Source organism: Ursus arctos, unplaced genomic scaffold (assembly GCF_023065955.2).
Source record: "Ursus arctos isolate Adak ecotype North America unplaced genomic scaffold, UrsArc2.0 scaffold_13, whole genome shotgun sequence".
Lineage (NCBI taxonomy): Eukaryota > Metazoa > Chordata > Mammalia > Carnivora > Ursidae > Ursus > Ursus arctos.
In genome coordinates, this window is record NW_026622797.1 from 9,618,869 (window position 1) to 9,639,521 (window position 20,653).

At 43.9% G+C, this 20,653-nt stretch overlaps 1 protein-coding gene across 2 annotated transcripts in view; it reads right to left on the reverse strand.

The window, feature by feature from the left end:
- Positions 1–20,653, reverse strand: part of SNX9 (sorting nexin 9) — a 108,252-nt gene that overhangs the window by 43,204 nt on the left and 44,395 nt on the right. The window contains exons 2-5 of one of the 2 annotated variants that reach the window (XM_057310922.1): positions 15,500–15,586; positions 12,238–12,312; positions 10,863–10,988; positions 385–477 (exon numbers count right to left, since the gene is read on the reverse strand). In XM_057310922.1, the coding sequence (XP_057166905.1) occupies positions 385–477; positions 10,863–10,988; positions 12,238–12,312; positions 15,500–15,586 (381 nt within the window). The remainder of the gene's footprint in view (positions 1–384; positions 478–10,862; positions 10,989–12,237; positions 12,313–15,499; positions 15,587–20,653) is intronic. The other variant, XM_026505136.4, reaches the window with a different exon arrangement.

Sequence of the window (20,653 nt, forward strand, 5' to 3'; positions counted from 1 at the left end):
CAAGGCTTCAAACTCAGAGCGGCCTCTTTTCTCCCTTTTTCTGGCTTTCCTTCCTCTCTCCTTCTGAAGGTCTTCATCCTCTTCCTTGCCTTCCCTTTACGGTTCCAAACAGCTCTTGACTCTGGCAACCACATGATTAAGAACCCCTCATTAGCTCTGGCTGCCCATGGAATAGATCATCAATTAAGTCTCGGTGACAAGCTCCCCGAGGTGCAAATCCCAGCTGCCCTTCCAATTCCTACTTATTCCACCCCTAGGTCCCCACGCCCCAAGAAGGCCTTTGGTAAGATCCTTCACCTGAAACAATCACCTCCCTTGGGGAAAAGGGCTACTTCAAGGGGTTTTAAATGTTTAGTTCCTCTTGCATTCAAGTTTGAATTTTACCTTATTTATGGTAGGAGAAGGAGAAGGAGAAGATGAAGAAGGTGGTGACTGGCTGAGACTTTCAATACAGCCAATCTGAGCCAAAACATCCACCTTCAAACAAAAAGGGCGCTCAGTAAGTGGAGGAAGAGAGAGCGTACCAAAGCTTTTAAACAGAAACAGCAATTTCGTGCAGGGCTAACCTCACCAGAAAATTCTAGCATGCTCCTCATTCACAAACATTACGTGCAAAAGCAGAGCCCCGGCTGTGTAGGAGTGGGCTACTGTCAAGGCGTATTCTGGAGACTGCTGGGGGCACATGGCGGTGTTACTGAAGTGCCAAAAATAATCATAAGCAGCACGGAAGGAATGGAACAAACATCATGCAAGCCACACAGCCAATGAAAGAAACTCCACAGGAAACACAAAGCCAAGCTTTTCAAATTGTTAAGATGTTGAACCCGTGTTCTCAAAGCCACCAGGCACATGAGATGAGCAAAGCCACCTAGCTGACACGACGAGGCACGGGGTCACAGTGAAAGCCAGCAAGCCCAGGTGAGGGCAGGAGCAGCCAGGCCATGCACGTAGGAGCAAAGGTCTCTGGTGTGTGCTCCGAGGCTCTCATGGCTCGGTATGCAGCGTCCCCGTGACAACAGGTAACGGATACACTCCCATGAAGCTAATCAATGGCCAAACCGGCACTGTTGTCAGGAGCACAGCTGCGGAGCCCGTTCCCAGGCTTTGAGTCCCAGCTCTGCAACTCTCCAGTAGAGAAGTCATTACTAGAACATTCACATGGTGTCATGACGATGCACTTTTCAGGTACAACTCTCTTGTTAAGGAAGTTGGTGGTATTATTTCCATTTTCTAGATGTGAGAAACTTGACTCTAGAAATCACTTAATACACAAAGTAGGCTATCAAGATGATCCAGTTTTCCACTTTAAACTAAAACTATTAAAAAAAAGAACAGACAAAATACACAAAACCATTTCCCAATTCGGACCCCAGGCAATAAAGGACCTGATCCCAACTAGAGAGACTTTTCAGGCCACGGATCAGGGATAAGGAAACCACACCAAGACCAGTGGTCCCTGTGAACTGCGGAGACAGAAGGGGGAGCCCAGGGCAGAGTGTCAAAGAGGAGAGGGCCCTCTGCAGACCCGCAAAGGGGGACCCCAGGTCTTGGGCTTGTACTAGTGACTGAACCACATGAAAGGATTAAGTATCCATCTCTCACACAGCATCGTTATCACCAGCCAGCATAGAAAACCTCCTGAGTCACAGGGCATCAGGTACACTATTAAAAAAGGGGTTTGCCTCAGCAGAGAAGCAAAAATACCCCTAGACTAAATGTTGCTCTGGTCCCATTTGAAAAAGCTTAAAAATAATGTGAAAGGATTACACTGTTTCTAAGTAACCTACCCCATGCCGGAAGAAGACCCCAAAATATTTACAGGAATATGAAAGTACCCAGCATGTAACAAGGTAAAAATCACCAAGTCTGGCTTCTGATAAAAAAAAAATCACCAGGCATGAAAAGCAGCAGAAAAATATGAGCCATAACAAGAGAAAAACCAATCAATCAAAGCTGACCCAGTAATGACACAGGTAACAGAATGAGCAGTAATATTTAAGAGCAAGAAAGCTCCCAGATATTGATGAGACAGAGGAAACATTTTGAATTGGCTTCCAGGGGGTGATAATTTTAAGTGTAAAAATGAAAAACCCATGCCAATGGGAACACACTGGATCAGTGCAAACCCACGGGTCCACAGCAATACCAAAAAAACGGACAGGGAAACTCATCTGTCACACCTTGAGGCAACTAACTATTAAAGCAACTTCTTACCCGGAAAACTGGCAGTTGAGGGGAAAGAATTGGACATCTCTACCGAATTCCAGTAGAAACTGTTTTCCAAGGGAGCTAACTAGCTCAACGATAAAAGAAAAGGGCTATTTTACAGAAGAAAGCCACCTCAGTAACCATGGAAGAAATCGCTTTATTGATTCAGGCAAGGATTATCAACTGGTGGCAAACCATTAGGTGAATGGTTAATAGCACTGAATTAACACCAGACAGATTACCCTCTGGTCACAAGGAGAAAACGTAACTAGACAGTGAAAGCAGAAGACTGCCATCAGCCTGGCCCGACATCATTCTGATTAGTGACGGTGGGCTGATCAGCTGCGTCTTCTGATGTGATGTAGCAAGAATATACGAGATCCCTGTGGTATATTCTGGCCCAGAATGTTCACTTTGAATCCTTGGAGGCTTTAGGTACAACTTCCAATTTATAAGTAGGACAGAGGAACAACTTGGACAATACCAAAGGAGCCATCTGACAAACCCAAGAGACAGGAATTCTACAGGAAAACCGGCCAAGAATAAAACAGTAGGGGCTGTTCTGGAAAAAAAGGAGACGTGTGAGGAACAGAGTGGACATAACCAGACATAATGTTCGGCCCTACACTGAACGCCAGTTCCTAAACAAGCTGTAAAGGACATTCTGGGGTCTGCTGGGAAAAGTAAAGTTGGATATTATGTAAGATGAAAATTTACTGAAAAGGATCATCAACTTTTAAAAGGTTAAAACAGTATATACTGTATGTGTCTCATCGTATGGGTGTACACGTGGATAACCATGTTCAGCAGGGAAAATAAGGCACATGTCACGGTGTAACCAGTAGTGCACGGTAGGGATGTGATGCTTTTCTTTGGCCAGCCTGAGTTTTCTAATATTCTACAGTGTATATGTACTGCTTCTATAATAATAAAGAGTTCTTCCTAACAATTATTTTTAAAGAAAATAAAAACACTAGTTCACAAAAATGATATGTTCTGGTTTTGTTATATTTTGCTGTATTTTGCTTCTTATAGGACATCTTCGGAGGACCTGGACCAGTAAGAAGCCAACTCCTACTTTGGGTAATAGTGGTAAGATCTGACTCATCCACTGGTCTCCTAGTAAGCAGCCAAGATGCAGTCTGAGAAGGACAACTTTGAATGCACACATCACGAGAGTAGCCACACGGGAGCTACTGGGACAAGATGCAGAGAAGGGTAACGATGTCACTGTTTCTCTAATGTGCCGCTGTTTCCTACACTCGGCTGGATGGATGTTGAGGGTAACTGAGGTCTGAGAACTAATGGAAAAGATAACACGTATTTCATTAAGGTTGCTTTCTGTCTGGCTTTCTACCAAACCAGCAAACACGAGTACAAAGGACATACAACGGCTCAAAAGAAACTGATGAGTGGTCACGCCTCCAGCTGCCCACCTGGTTCCTTAGAGGAGACGCTCCAATCAATACAGGTCAATGAAGACCACTTGGTCTGATCAGTCTGCCAGGTAAGAGGAGTCCTGAATCACGGGCTCTCTGCCTTCTACACGGTTACCTTGGGGGAGAGGCTGTGGAAGCATTCGAAGGTTCCCCTTGTCACCACACAGGGGAGTTCTTGCTGTGCCTCCGTCCCGCCCTATCCGTTCTGTTTGTTAGTTGGCTTTCCTGTCAAGGCCTCTCATTCCACTACACCCTCATGAACGATCTCCTGCTTGGAAGCAAAGATGGAAGGAAGGAATTTTGCAACTAGAAACTTCCAGGCCAAGACTCTGTCCAGGGATATGCAACAGGAATGAGAAGAAAGTTGCTTGCTCCGTGAAGGCTGAGGCTGTTTGTCTTTTTTCTTCTTTTACTTTGACAACTCATCTGCACGACTACGGCACCAAAGTCTTTCTCTGACGTTTCTCCTTCACCAGACGTGTAATGACCGTGTGCCGACTGCATTAGGAAGTAGGGACAGAAGGCAAACACCGTGATGCCAAAGAACATTTCAACAGTTTCTGATGAAGATTTAACTCTTTTTCAAAAGGGCCTACAGAGGGTAGAGAATTCTCTCACGGAGAGAGCCCAGCCATTTCTACTCAGAATGTAGAAGAATTTGTAAAAGTGCCTGTTTTGTTCCTTATAGATCTTTTGCTCAAAGGACATTATCTAATTATAATTCATTTAATTCAGATGAACCTCTACTAACCACTAAAGCACTGTTCAGAATATAAAACTTGTACATTCTTTAAAAAAAAGGAGGCTACATCACAAGAACCAATTAAAGCTGTTTGTACTGATGTGAAATGACCTAAAAAGTTTAACTGGTTTAACAAACCCTTTGTTAATTCACCTTCTGAACCCACAGATGTCAGCTCCAGGTATTTATTTTTTAAATACAGAAAATGAAATATTTTATTAATTTGTCTTAAGAAGTGGGAAATATTTGTATTAGTTCAGAGAGTTGACTTATTTTGTTCGCACAAAGTCTTAAAATAGGTAGCTTTATGTCCCAAACAGGATGATGCTACAAGTAGCTTCCAGAAGGATCTAATAAAAGTCTATGAGAGATGGGTTTACGGACACTTCTCATGATAGGCTAGGTTATAACAATGCTCGCTGGCCCTTCATCAAAGCAATGTGCAGGTAAAAAACAAAACAGACCCTTCCCTTTTGTCTCCTGTTTCCTGTTAGACGAAAACAAACAACGACAAACCACCCTCGACAACGAACGTCACGGCATGTACTTTTGGAAAGGTTCCCTAGATGCATAAAGTGGTCTTATACAAACCAAGGATCTGTGATCAAAATAGCACAGAAAGTGAGTACCGCTAGCCTGATGCAGTTCTGGAGAAAAATGTCAGCAAATCCTTTGAACAGATGCCTATAGCCTTCCTTACAAAGCCTGTAACCCATTAAAACGGACTCATATGGGGGTGGGGAGACAGAGAGAACATTTCCAATAGGGTTTTGTAAAGAGGAAATCTCAATAAGCAATTGTGAGATGTCTATGGCATTACAGATCTTATTTGAGATGATGAAATAAGCAAACTTAATACCCATGTGAGACATTCTTTTACTGATTTAGTTTTAAATGAATTACAAAATGGCCTAAAAATGGATTTTTTTGAGAAATGAGAAAGCAAAATGTAGTTTCAACATAAAATTACTATCGCCTTCTTTATCCCTTAACCAATTAAAAATCCTTCGTAACAAATACCATTACACTGAAAAATCTCTGAATAAAAAGATGTCATTTCCCTAAATACCCACTTAACTTTGAGCATTTAATATCTAAATGGCTAAAAAAAATAATTAACAATCCCAGTGGATTCCTGTAAGGGAATGAACTATTTTTTTTTTTTATTTGAATGAACTATTTTGGATTGGGTAAACCAGCAGATGGTAGAATGAGGCATTACGATGGCTCCTAGTCCTAGAGTCAATGTTGAGAATAATACAACCTCCCTTGACAGAATTCGGGTTGAAATCAGTAAATCTCATAACACTTTCCACCATAAAATACCTTCTTCTGTATTTATGAAAGAATAAAAAATCATTCCAACATGTGCAGAACACTCTATTATGGAGCAAGGCCTCTTATAGGTTATGGGAATAGAAAAAAATAAGACAAAATCTCTGCTTCTCACCAAGCTTGCAAGTTTACAAATAATTTGTGATAAGAGTCACACATAGCGCTAAGGGAATCTAGAGAAGGAAAGACAAAACAACACTTCATAAGGGGTGCAGTATTTGAGCTGAACCTTGGGGGCCGGGCAGACTTGAAAGACAGAAAGAGTCATTCTATCATTCTTAGACGAAAGAGCAAAAGATACAAAAAGAAAGGGGGCTAGCACAGGGCATATATGGAGAAGAGCCAGTTTGCCTGGAGCCCACTACACAAGGAAGGATAAAGTAAGGATGGAGCCATGTTGGGGAATCAAAGAAATACAACTGAGGCTGGAAAAGTATCTAGTCACACCTCAAGTGCAGATGACTTTCTTACACAATTTCCCTACTGTGCGTTGTCCCAAGTCTGCCTGATTACCGACAGGATAGTGACCACCTGCTCCACAGACCGCTCTCTTGACATATAGAATTGGTCTCTTGGTTCAGGAGGCAACGGGGGAGCCCCTAGAGTTTCTCAAGCATACTGGCATACTTACTGTCTTATTTTAGAGGCAGTGGTATCTAGGATACTAAAACGAACAATTAAGAAGTCCCTGCTGAGTACCAAGTACTGCTCTAACCACTTTGGAACCGTCTCTCTGTTCATGCGTTCCTACCATATCCTATGGGAGTTTCCATATGAGGAACCAGAGGCGCAGAAGCGAGGGCGCTGACCCTGAGTCACATAGAAGTGTGAGTCCTGCGATGAGAAGCCAGGGTTTTCTGGCCCTTTCCCAGTCCATGCCCGTTGATAACCATCTCGGTGAGGGTCTCACAGAGGAATGAAAGGAGGGCAGTAAGAACATTCCCGAGAAAAGATACGGGAAAGTGAGAAAGAGAAACCACTTTTTGGGGGAAATGAGTGATCTGCTCATGCTGCGTCTGAGGGACAGAAGGGAGAGGCAGATAGAGACGGTCAACAAGAAGCCAGAAATGGGGCAAACTGAAGAGAAAATTCAAGACTGGAGAGACATCTCCGTGGTTGGAGGAGAGGGAGAAAGTCTGGAACGAACCAGGGTAAGGCACCGAGAACATCCCTCGGAGAAGAGGAGAGGTGAGACAAGAAAGAAAAGTATTTATGAAATGTCTCCATGTGTTGACAGCACTTCCTACAAGGGGTCTAATCCTCCAGTTCCGGAAGCTCATACAGTGCAGCCCATCTGTCACACCGGGTCTGACCGCCAAGCTCAGGTGCACCTGCGACCCCGTCCCACCCCGGGGGGCAGAGCGGGCGGCAGGGGATGAGGAAGCGGGAAGCAGGAAACCAGAGACTCCCGGGAAACTGGGATGTGGCGCAATAAACAGAGAGGCAGTTTGTCCCAGGTTGGTAGATCTTGCCAGTACTTAACGAAGACAGAAAAAGAAAGCTCTCGGAAACCTTCGGATGAAGCATCTGGGTTCATAGAACCTTTAATGAACGTGCAATCCACAGAGGCAGCCATGGAAGAGGTTCATAAAGGTCTACAGTGAGAAGCTTTTCACAATCAGGGCAGTGGTGTAATTTAAACACCGATAACTGGGTGCAAATCAGGACGAGGGCAACTGTCCACACGTCTTTGAAGGAGGCTGGTGGCACTGCCGCCCACGAGAATCGCCGTTGAGGCTGTAAAATCCCACAGAGATCACTAATAGTGAAACTAATGTGAACCACTAAAAACGACTCTTCTTTTCTAAAGGTACTGCCAATAGCGGTCCTCATGCAACTTAAAATCTGTATTTGAGTAAGAAAACATTGAGAATTCATTTCTGGGTGATCCTTCGATAAATATTCCACACAATTTGCATCTGCGGTGTGTATGTGAGCACGGGAAAGGGAACATCACCCGTACTGATGTGCCTCTGAAAACAACCACACGTGCACATCCGTGCATCTAAATGTAGACTGTGCTCCCACAGGAAGCATGCTTCCCCCTGCGTGGCTGCCCTGGGGTCTGCCTGGCCAGGCCCCTCCTGCCCGACGCGTGTGTCCCAGCCTCCTGTGCTGGCACCATGGTCGGCAAAGCTCCTGCCCACGTGGCTGTGTTCCAAGAGGAACTCTGCAAGTAAATTGCTGGGTCAGAGAGTGTGTGCATTTTAAATATTAATGCATGTTATCAAACTGCCCTCCAGATGCTTCATCAATTTACCCTTCCCCAGCTTTGCATCAGAATGCCTACCCGAACATGCCTTTCCTCACCGTCGGTATTAAAACATTTTAATTCTCTGACCATTTAATAGCAGAGTCTAAAAATGAGTATTTTCCTATGTTTATTGGCTATTTGCACCTTGCCTGCGTGGGAAGAAAGCTAGATTTAAAATAATTGGCGCCAAGGGGAGCAAACACATACTGATTTGAAGTGAGCAGTGTGCAGAGTGGAAAGGGGGGTGCGCCCTGCGTAGCCTGACTGGGGAGAGGGCAGAGCTGGCTCCTCTGATATTCTTGCCTTCCAAATAAAACTGACCTCTGGGAGAGAACACACTGCCAGAGTAATGAGAAAATCCCAAGAGGCATATCCCCGGAACAAAAACTGTATTTCTTATTGACACTCAGAGAATGAAAGAATGAGTAAACCTGACAGCAAAATTTTTAAGAGCTACCAATTAATGATAGTTGCCTGGTTTCTTACTCATGACATTTTTCATGGTATTTATAAACCTATCACCATTTTGCCTATTTAAATTATTCTCCTATCCCAGATAACTGAAAGCATAGATGGCTATTAAAACTGTTTTTACTTTTGAGAAGGGGGCGCCTGGGTGGCTCAGTCGGTCAAGCGTCCAACTCTCGATTTTGGCTCAGGTCATGATCTCAGGGCTTGTGGGACAGAGTCCCGCGTTGGGCTCCGCGATGGGTGTGGAGCCTGCTCAGGATTCTCTCTCTCCCTCCCCCTCTGCCCTTCCCCACCTACTCTCTCTCTCTCTCTCTCAAAAAAAAAAAAAATTTATTTTACTTGATTTAAATTAAATCCAAATGCGAAGTTAATTAATTATGGTCATGCTTTCTACATTTTGTTACTTCTAGTTTCATTTCACTTTTTCTTTGCTTTCAAAGGATATGGTTAGATTTAATGTTAGAATGGATTAGTAAACTCCACCTTCAAAAAATTGGTTTTATTTTCTTCTAAATAACTTGGAAGAAAAACCACTTTGACCTATGGTACTCATTCCTGTTGCTCCATTTAAATACCGAGGAAGCTACTTCGTAACAGAACAAGACTTGAGCCTGATGGTGAATCTATGGTCAGAATGCTTCGGTCCGTCCTGAGACAGTGGCTGGAGTAGGTCCCTGAATTAAAATGGGGTGAATATTTTTCCATTTTTTGTTTCCTTCCCTTATTCTAAATCATCTCAGTATCGTTCCCTTTTATGAAAATGTCTCTTGCTCGACGCAAACCCATTTCATGGATGTTTTTGTTTAACTCGGTGGACTCAGCTGGGTTGGCTTTGCCCCCAGGCACCGCCAGCAGATAATTTTGGTGGTTACACCTGAGGGCAACTAGATGTTACTGGCTCGCAGGGAGCAGAGGTCAGGGGTGCTGCTAAACCGCACAACGCAAAGCTCAGGCCCCAACGTCAGCAGCGCTCATGCAGAGAATCCCTGGTGAAAGTTAAGTGAGGCCTGACTACTGCTTCTTCCTGTTTTATCCTGAGTAATCTTTAACTGACCGATGCTCTCAGGTATTCTAGAGTAACAAAACAGAGGAAAATGCTCAACTATGGTGACCACCTTGCCTCTGAATTTTAAATATTTGGGCTGGACTAATATGTAATTCCGGATGTCCACCAAAAGCTATTTAAAAATGTATAAAATCGGGGCGCTCGGGTGGCTCAGTCCGTTCAGCATGATCTCGGGATCCTGGGATTGAGTCCCACATCGGGCTCCCTGCTCGGTGGGGAGTCTGCTTGTCCCTCTCCTCTGCCCCTCGCCCTGCTGTGCTCGCTCTCTCAAATAAATAAAATCTTTAATAAATACGTAAAAATGTATAAAATCTGCAGTTAACATATGGTAAAAGCACTTGGACAAATTCTCCTGGAAGGTTAAGATATAAACATTCTGTGAGTAAATAATTACTAAGTGACAGGACTATGAGGCTTCACATAATTTAAAACCTTCTATGTAGTTAAAGAGTATCAAGAAATAACCCCTAAAGCCATTTGTTTCTAAAGATGTAGGAAGCGGTAACATTTTGATCTCCATCTTCTGACTTTTCCTGTTGCCGCTCACCCGAGGTAATCATTTAACATCACTGAACTAGGCAGAGTCACCTAAACTGGTAAGTGTTCATTAAAATTAATGTCGAATTTCAGTGTAGGTTTCTCAAATCATCCCACAGCTGTAAGCTTCCTAGAGGCAATACAACAGCAGTGCCAAGTGCTGAGCACTGGATTTGCGGCCACTTTCACCCGCGCTGCATCTGCAAGGCGAGAGCGTAAGAAACGTGCCAAGGTCAGAGAAACTGTCTCCTGTTTCAGCCAGAGCTCTGACACTCATCGCCTCTGTGTGGGACCCTGCCTTTCCTTCCCCGCTTGGGAGAATATCTGCGCCTTATAGGGTCTGTGTTTTTATCACGCCGAACTTCTAGAAGCAACTCTCAATGAACACCTTGCATTCTCTCTTTTTTTTTTTAAGATTTTATTTATTTATTTGACAGAGAGAGAGAGACAGCCAGCGAGAGAGGGAACACAAGCAGGGGGAGTGGGAGAGGGAGAAGCAGGCTCCCAGCAGAGCAAGGAGCCCTATGCGAGGCTCGATTCCAGGACCCTGGGATCATGCCCTGAGCCGAAGGCAGACACTTAACGACTGAGTCACTCAGGTGTCCCTGCATTCTCTCTTATAACCAACTTTAAAAACAGTCTTTAGTCAGTCTAACAGGCAAGTTCTTTGTTAATGCCCAACAGAAATGCCACACAGACATCTAACAGCTACTTTGTTTATGCTTTCAGGGAACAGCAACCGCTAGTACGCATCACCAGCTGTCACAAATGTGCTGCTCTCTCAGTCCAGCCAGATGATGGAAGACTCACCTGGTTGTTACTGTTGGCAGCTGACGAATTGGCTTGAGCTGTACTTGCTGAGAGAGAATCGAGGAAGGCTTGGTCAGCCACTGAATTTCCACAAGAAAATGGGTCTTTTCCATCGTTGGGCAAAATCTGAATATTAGAAAAAACCAGTTATTTTCACAGATTAGGGGTATTTCAGAGTTAGAGTCTCTAAACACAAGCAAAAATTGTCATCTATTGTGGAAAAGGGGTTTATATTCCTAAAAGGCAAGTAAGCCCTTGAACATCTAGATTAACTATGCAGAGTTCTAGAAAATGCAATTCATGCCAGCTCCAACTTAAATCCTCAGATTTTTCTCCTTCTTGTCCATGTTTAGGATCCTGTCTGCACAGTGCACAGAGGTAAAACATGACACAAACACAGGACCAGTGGGCTGAGTCCAGGGGCCTGTGAGCCCGCTGCAGCTGCACGGGTGAGCCTGGGGTGCACGCGCATGCATAGATTTCTGCGAGGAAGGGCCACAGATCCATCAGATTCTCCAGAGGGTTCAAAACTCCCCACCCCAACTTCCCATCAGGAACAACAGGTAGACAGCACCCAGGTAAACACCACTCCCCCCCCCCCCCCAGGTCCCTGGGCTTCATTCCTCTCTGCTGGAGCGGAACCAGAGGCTCTTTGTTTGTGACCTCACTCCCATTTTATTCATAGGCACCAGGCAACCTTGGTTTCAGCTGGTCACCTGAGGGGGGAGAGGCAAGCTGACCAAGCACCCAGGACTCAAGTTTGAGTGACCTGCCAGCAGGGGGCGCCAAGAGGTTGGCTCAGAGGGGGGGGGTTGTCAGCTGAGTGGGCGTGTCCCTGGGAGGGGGGTGCTCTTTCCAGGCGCTGGAACACTATTCTTGGCATCTATGGGAACAGTGCTTAAACCAGGCAATAGCTCCCAGGAGCTCACCCAAGACCCTCTGTCTATGGTCTATGGGAATGGGAGAAGAAGCTGAGAGATAGGTCCCAAACCAGGAGAGAGCAAAGAGAGCTACTTAAAAAGAAATCTTTTTAAACTTTGTGAATGAACTCTGTAATATAAACAGTATGACAGGCAGCAGCGATTACACAATATAAACAAAGAAAAAATAGTGACATTTATTCAGAATAATTAAAAGTTGTTCTCCCTAGAAGGAACTTAACCTGAATATCTAGAGTCACTCTTCAGAGCTTGGGTCTGTCCGTAACATTTTTTCTTAGTTCTACTTCAATATATTTTTTACATTCTATCTAATCAGCAGGTATTACTTTTACAATGGAAACTTTTATTAAAAATAAAGTTGCTACTTTCCATAATTCATAAAAAGATGTGTGACAAAGACCAAGTTTAATTACTATAGGACAATAAGTTCTTACTTCAACATAGTCTGTGGGAACAAGCCCGCGTTCTCCTTTGCTGTTTCTTCCTTCCAGCCATCCTCCACCAACATCCTAATAAAGTTTATAACAAAAAGAGAAAAGAAAAAAAGACATTATAATTGGAATTTCCTGCAGGAATTTTGCTTTGTTATACATGAAAAAATAATTAATGTTAAGCTCTTTATTCCCACAGAGCTAACACCGTTCAGAGTTATAAATTCTTTTCTTAAAAGGTTTATTTATTTGAGAGAGAGAGGGAGAGAGTGTGAGTGAGTGTGCGTGGGGGGAGGGGCAGAGAGAGAGAGTCCCAAGCAGACTCCCCGCTGAGCACGGAGCCTGACACAGGGCTTGATCTCACAACACTGAGATCATGACCTGAGCCAAAGCCAAGAGCTGGATGCTTAACCGACTACTAAACCATGCATGTGTCCTCAAAGTTATAAATTCTTAACACTTCTCTTTACTCCAGAAAATGACATAACCTAAAAACAAGAAAAATCAAACGTGATCACAAGACTGAAAAGTTGCCCATTCTATAGACCAGAGTGCCATCTATGTATAATTCTTTTCTGCTTGGGGGCAGATGACAAAAATGTTTTGCAGCCCCGACTGTCAAGAAGTAGAATGACACCTCCACTTCTGGAATCTATGTTGTCCTTTGTGACCTCTGTGGCCAACACAACGAAGTGAGGTGAAAATAATATGCAGTGAGCTCAGAGTCTGACCGCAAGAGGCTTTGCACACTTTTCCCAAAAGAGCTGTGTGAATAACTTGGGTTGCTAGATGACAGAGAAAAGGCCCAATTTCCTGGACGCTCCACCCCAAGCGAGCCAACCCTCAGCAGGGGAATCGCCAGACACCTGAGTGACCACGCGTTAAAGCACTCGGCCCCCAGCTGCCCACCGGGTGACTGCAGACGTGTGAGGGAGCCCAGGTCAGTAGAACCATCCAGCCAACCTGGCGGTTCCTGAGCAAGACAACAAATGGTGGTTTAAGCCACTCAACTTTGGGATTGCCTGTTATCTAGGAAAAGCTAACTGATTCATGGTTCCTTGTTCCTTGTTCTTCCGGATAAACAATGTTAAACTAAATTATAAAATACTCTATACTAGAATTCCCACTTTTCAATCGATTATCTCAACAAAGTCCTACTATTTCACCTTAAAAATAAGAGTTGTCTTAAGTTCATAAATCATGTCTCAATTAGTTAATACCTATCTGAATCCAGATAACACATTCTTTTTTTTTTTTTAGAAGACTTTATTTATTATTTATTTATTTAGGGAGAATGTGAGCATGTATGCGGGAGGAAGAGGGAAGTCATGCACAGGGAGAGGAAGAGAGAATCTTAAGCAAACTCAGCGCAGAGCCCAACTCGGGGCTTGATCCCATGATCCTGAGATCATGACCTGAGCCTAAACTAAGGGTGGGATGCTTAACTGACTGAGCCACCCAGGTGCCCCGACAGCACATTCTTTTTTAAAAATCACTTTAAGGGGTGCCTGGGTGGCTCAGATGGTTGGGTGTTTGCCTTCGGCTCAGGTCATGATCTCAGGGTCCTGGGATCGAGCCCCGTGTTGGGCTCCCAGCTCAGCGAGGAGTGTGCTGCTTCTTCTCCCACTGCCCCTTCCTTGCCCATGCTCTCTCTCTCTCTCAAATGAATAAATAAAATATATTTTTAAATAAATAATAAAAATAAAAATCACTTTAAGCCACAACTTTGTCCATTTTTGACCATGACAGCAACTTAAAAGATAGTACTATTTTACCAAATATGAAGACTATTTCATTTAAAAAAATCAGATGGATAAAGAATCTTTAATCTATCCTACGATTAAAAATAAAACCTATTTACTTATATACACCTAGCATATTATCTAAAACTATATCTATTTTTCCTACCCAGTGATTCTTTTTTGTATCTAAAACATATAAAACAGGTTTTGAAAATACTTTCAATATTAAGAAGCCACCATCCTCTCTTGGTCATTCCCTGTTCTCCTTCCCCGGTCTCTGCACTGCCCCAGCCCCCTGTCCCTCCCACCTGGAGGAATGTCGGCATCTCCTCCTTCCCTTCCCAACATGTCTCCGGCTGTCCTGGACACCTTCTTCACATGCTTTCCTCAGAGGTGTCCCGAGAGCTGGCCTATCCCCAGCTCCCACCTCCAGCTCAGCATTTCCATTTTTAAACTGATGCATTACCTACAGGGAAGGGTTAATTATTTACTGTTCTTCAAGCTCAACATATCTAACAATAAACTCATTTAATCTTTCCAAAGAAGCTTTCCTCCTGACTCACATACTTTAATAAATCCACCATTCTCTCAGGTCAAAGGCCAAAAATCTCAGGGATCCTTGCCTCTTCTCTCTCCAACAGTATCTTATCTGGCACCAAGTCCTCTGGGTCTGACTCTGCAAGGCCTCCTGTGTTCAGCTTTTTTCAATTCCTGTTGCTACGACCTAAGTCGCATCCCCAGGCTCTAGCCACACCAGTTCATTCAACACACCTGTGCTAGATTAATTTCCTGGAAATGCAAGTCTCATCACATCACCTGCCAACAACAACATCAACAAGAAAACCCTTCAATGAATCCACTACTTACAAATGAAGTCCAAAGTCTACACCCTGGCCCACAGGTCCTGTCTGATTTGGCTCGAAGAGCCAGTTTTCTTAGTCTGTCTGCTCCTGGCATATACGTGCCCTGTACCCCTGGGACCTTGTTTACATGCTGTACTCCCAGCAGAGAGAAAAAGCAGAGGCTCAGAGGCCGAACAGATGTGGTTTTGAATCCTTGCTCTGCCACTTACAAACAGAATGATCTTGGGCAAGTTGTTTATCCTCTACGTCTCATTACCCTCATTTGTAAAACAGATGAAAAGTCCCTAGCTCATAGAGTTCGTGGAGAAAACATGTCCAGAATACATGTGTAGTACTCAGCCAAACACCTGGCTCACAGGCTGTCAATCAGCCCTAGCTGTGACTTCCAAGAAACACTGAATACCTTCTAATCTCTACACCTGTGATCTGGATGGGATCTGTCTGGACATCTCTCCATTTCTGTCTGACGGAACCCCATCCAACTACCTTCAGGGGACTTAACTTTTATTCAACGTTTATAAAATAGAGTCTTACTTCAACACCAATACCTCATAAACAACAGGGTAAAAATTTGTGTGGGTTTGAAAGATCAACATATTGAACAAAATAAAATCTTAAAAATAAATCCTTAAGAGACTACCAGATTTTCAAACCTCTTACCGGGTTTGTAATTGTGATGATCTCTCCTTCATTAACCGTCAGTTCATTATTTCCAGGTTCGGCAGCAAAATCATACATAACCCGAGCCTATTAGGAATAGAGACGAACAGAGGAAGTTACCAAAAAAACCCTGAACAATCTTTATCACACACTTTGTAAACATGCTGGTACGAACAAACACTCATGACCGTGGCTGTGGTTGTTTTTGAAATAAAGGAAGACATATTACCAAAATGATTCATCAGCCCTATTGTGAGGAAAGAGGACACCAATGGTGAGGGCCCCTGCTCTGTTCTGGAAACAAGGAAGGTTTCTGGTAGCTGCCCACACCGCATTCAGACATCAGCTCCCAAAACGTTCTCAAAACACACCCGTTTCATCAGAGGCGGGGGGGGGGGGGGGGGGGGGGGAAGCAGGCCCTTTGTTTCTTTCTTTTTTAAAAAGATTTATTTATTTGGGGTGGGGGTGGGGGCAGAGGGAGAGAGAATCTCAAGTAGGTCCACTTCGAGTGCAGAGCCCGACACAGGGCCAGACCTCAAGACCCTAAGATCACGATCTGAGCCCAAACCAAGAGTCAGACGCCCAACCAACTGTGCCACCTAAGTGCCCCAACACCCTTTCTTTAAAGAGGTAAGAAGCGAAAATAGATCGTTCATTCTGGGCACACTCACTCTCAGGGCCTTAAGAAACATATAGACGCGTGTACACTCGTGTAAGATATATACATGTTTAGATTATTCCCTGGCAGTGAAAATGCTATCCTAGAGCCACTGGGATGAATTTTAATAATGCAGTACCCCTAGCCAACTAAACTCAGAATTTAAGGTCCGGGTAGCAAGACAGACTTACATTCTTCTACTAGAATACCACCATCTCTTGTGTATACTGGTTGTGTATACTGGCCAGCTAACCTAACAGCTGTGATTTTCAAACTTTCCGTACAATAAAATCTTAATTCCATGGAAAACTAAAGAGAAGCTGTTCTGGTTGATGTGAGTTGGGGCTGCTCCTTCAGCCTTGTCCTCAAGAGGCTCCTTGAGGCGTGCGTCAACCTAGAAACAGGGATTCCCGGGAATACCACCATGCGCATATCCCAAGATGATACTGTTGTAAAAAAACAGATCTCTTATATACATATTTATAGTACTTAACATATTTAATCCATTTCAAATTCTAAGTAACTGTCTTTCACAGACTATCTCATAAGAGAAGGTCTATCTTATACACTGCAGATAACATGTACCTAGGAAACCGACGATTTATTTGAAAAGTAACTGTCCTAAGTGGCAAGTTCAAGGATATGCGCAGAGCGAGTCAAATAGGACTAATGGGACCGCACTCATTTAACAAATATTTACTGAACACTCACCATATGGTCAGAACCACGCTAGCCCTCCTGCTTGCCTGTGTGCTCTCCCCACACTTGCTTAATGATGCCTGAAATCCTCAGAACAAGGAATAAGGATTCACAGCTACTGGTAAAAGGTTTAAAAAAAAAAAAAAAACAAAAACCTCCAAATACTAATTTATTTTGATACATGTAAAAAACAAGAAGATGGACTGAGGGGTGAACATGCAACAAAGCAGGTAGAGCGAAACGTTGTTTACAGAATCTACATAGTAGGTTGATGGAGTTCAATGGAAAATGATTGAGTTTTCTACATGTCGGAGGTTTTCTTCATAAGAAAATGCTAGAAAGAAACAAACGGTCCAGTCTGTCAGTCAGAGAACAGCATCAGCTCCTGGTCTTCCTGGACTTCCGTCCTGAGGGGCTGGGAAGGGGGTGAAGGGAGCAGGCCGCAGGCGCGGACAACTCTGTGAGCGTGACAGGGACAGTTTTCCTGGGGTCAGCACCCGGGACAGCGAGACTGCTGATGGCTCGCGCTCACACTGCTGCAAACGCTGATAGAATTCTGCTGGTCACGTTGTGGGGTATTTTTAAAAGACCACGTCACCCCAATCTCAATTCCTCACGCATCGAGGGCAGATACAGATAAATGCGTGGGGAGGGTGAGGAGGGTCCCTGGGCCACGCATGGCCCCCAGGACTGCGGGCTTCCTGGGAAGGGCCTGGTGTGCACACGAGAGCCGGATGAGCAACCGCTGTCTGGTTATTGTTCCTTAGGGATCCTGGTTAACAGTTTCTTTTTTATAATGCAGCTAAATCTAGCTAATCCCCGCTACAGAATACCAAAGCCTCTGTGTACCAAACGTACAACTTCATGGAACAGGTCAAAAACTAAAACTGGAAGCTCCCTTCCACATTTAAATATAACTGAACTTCAGCCATGGGAAAATGTATATAAACATTGTAGGTTTATGTAAACATTGATTTAAGCCTTAAAAAAAAAAAACAGTGATGCTTCTTAAAAATTAGAATTGAGAGAAATTTTACAGAACAAAAAACATTAAAAAGCACATCCCCAAAGGAGCACAACATGTCAACAGAAAACAAATTTGAGCAACCACTCTTACCAAGCTTAGGTAGCCCGGAAGCCTCTAGAATAGAAACCCTCGGGGCACTATCTCCCTTTACCTGCTTTTCTGGTCCCATCCTTGTATCTGGCTCCGACTTCTCCCTCGCTCCACCACTGACAGCATTCAGAGATGCTGGCCTCCACCCCAACTGCCCATCAGTCCCCCAATGCTTCATACCGCCTTTGAGAAAAGGTCCATTTTTTGATACTGCTTTCCCCAGTGTTGGCTACACTTGAAGAAATGACTCAAGTATTTTCAGGAGCTAAATCTCTACCTAGTTCCTGGGCAGCAGGGGACATGATATTATATGTTGAACACATACTATCAACAACGATCTCTTCAACGGCAATACCAAAAAGTATTACAGATGAAGGTGAAGGGAGAGGAGACAGCAATCTTAAACGTAAGTTCCATCATCTAGCTACAGTAAAATAAACATTAGCAGACCCAAAGCTCTCAATGTCCCAGGCACTGGAACAGACCTAGTATGTGCATAATCCATCATCCTTAACACATATTTCCTTTTGAGAGAGGAGAAAGGGGTATCAAAGCATTCAGTCTAATTGACCACGTTGTAAACATCTGTTACATCGTCTGCTCCACATTCCTTCCTTCTGGAAACTTCCTGCGTGACTCCAAGCCATTGGAAGCACATAACCCAAACAGGGATAAGGAGAACTCTTTCCTAGAAACTGATACAGATGCTGGGGAGCATGGGTCTTTTCCTCTGAAAATGCTGCCAGGGGCTAAGCAGCTGAAGCACAGAGAAAGAACGTCCTGAGGAGATCACTTGAGGGAGAAGCCTGAGGCTACTCTCCTGCTCTCAGACACAGGAGCCAACGGATCTCCTTTTGTGCCTAAGCTAATGTGAGTTCAGATTCGGTCCCACAGCCAAGAGAGCCCAAGATGATACAAACCAACAATCCCGAACCAAAGAATTTATTAAGAAGACATTCTAAATAAAGCAAAACACTGGATATAGCTAGTACACTACTGTGTTTCCTATTCTGAAAAACAAAACAAAAAACAAAACACTGGAACCTAAAATGAACAAGAGAATCAAGCAGTTCAAAATGACAAAAAAACTGGCAGCAGAAAAGTTCCTGTGGGGGTCAGAATGCAGAGGACAAGTCCCCATCCCTAAGCATCTGTTTCTTTGGTTTTTTACATAAATCACAATTAAATCTTGGGGAAAAAACAGTAAATCTTCAGCAATGTAGCTCTCTCAATTTAAAAACAGAGACACTCAAAAACTAAAATTAAAAAATTTCCTTCTGAACTTTAGCCATGGACAGGGATGGACAGATCCTTTATTAATGGGACCCTTGAGAACTGAAGTTTCGCATATATGTGTTATTTCTATATAACTAGTTCACCTTTTCAAATGCCAAGCTTGTTTTGTTTTTTTTTAAGATTTCTTTATTCAAATGAGAGAGCACGCGTGCTCACATAAGCATGAGTAGGGGGGAGGGTCAGAAGGAGAGAGAGAAGCAGACTCCCCGCTGAGCAGGGAGCCAGATGCAAAGGGGGGAGGGGGTCAATCCCAGGACCCTGGGATCATGACCTGTGCTAAAGGCAGCCACTTAACCGACTGAGTCACCCAAGCACCCTTCAAATGGCAAGCGTGTTCTACTTAAGCACGCTCATTTGACTCTGTGAAATCATGTAGTTAATGCCTTCCTCTATCTCATTTTTACATAACCATCAAGATCATCAGAAGAAAAAGAACTTCCTTTAACAGACTCTGCGAGCATCATTACACCCTTAATATATGCAGATGTATCTGTCCTTATGCTAAATGATTAAGACTTAACTACTTTCCGGTTTATAGCGATCTGTGAGTTCAGTTCAGTCCTGGCCTGTGCCTGTTCAGTTGTTACTTTGTACAAAAAGAGAATCTTAAATCATCCCTGTAAAATTTCATCTTGTTAGATTTAGCCACTGCTCCAACCTACTAAGTTTTCTGAACTCTGAAGCCATCATCCAACTCTATCCAGCTATTATCCTTTCCTGCCCAGAGTCCGCAGAAAGCCTGGCGCGCACGCTTTCCACAGCTTCCCCGGTGTCACTCCAAAACTGTTCATGTATGGTGGGGTTGGGGTCCCAGAAGGCCACACACGGTAAGAAACTCTTTCCCAGAGGACATGATCAATATCACATTTTGGGTATGTTGCTCTTAAAATTTCCAAAGAAGGCGTAGGGGCCGAGGGCAGGTCACCCCCCAAGATGGACCATGCTGGTATGAAGATTATTCTCAGCTGATGGTAATGGAGACCCTGCAGCTCAAGAGAAACATCTGCCCTTCCCTTAACTACAGAGAAGAATCCACAATGGGGGTCCTTCCCAGAATAAGGGTTATTCTTGGAGATAAATTTTATCTGAGTGACCCATCTGTACGGCAGGGCAACCATCTAATTACAAGGTATCTGCTCTTCTCACTGCCCTGGCAAGTGCATTCCTTTCCTCTGAAGCCCCAGACCCCTGCCCCGTGTCCTTAGTTCAGAACAACCTATTTGAAGGAGGACTTCAACCACCTGCATTTTGACCTCAAACTTTCTAACTGATTAAGTTCTTCTGTCCAGCTTATCTCTTAACTCGGGCAAAAAAAAAAAAAAAAAAAAGACCCTGTGGGCAAAGCATCTATGATGAGAACCAAAGCTACCCCCTTAAGCAATAA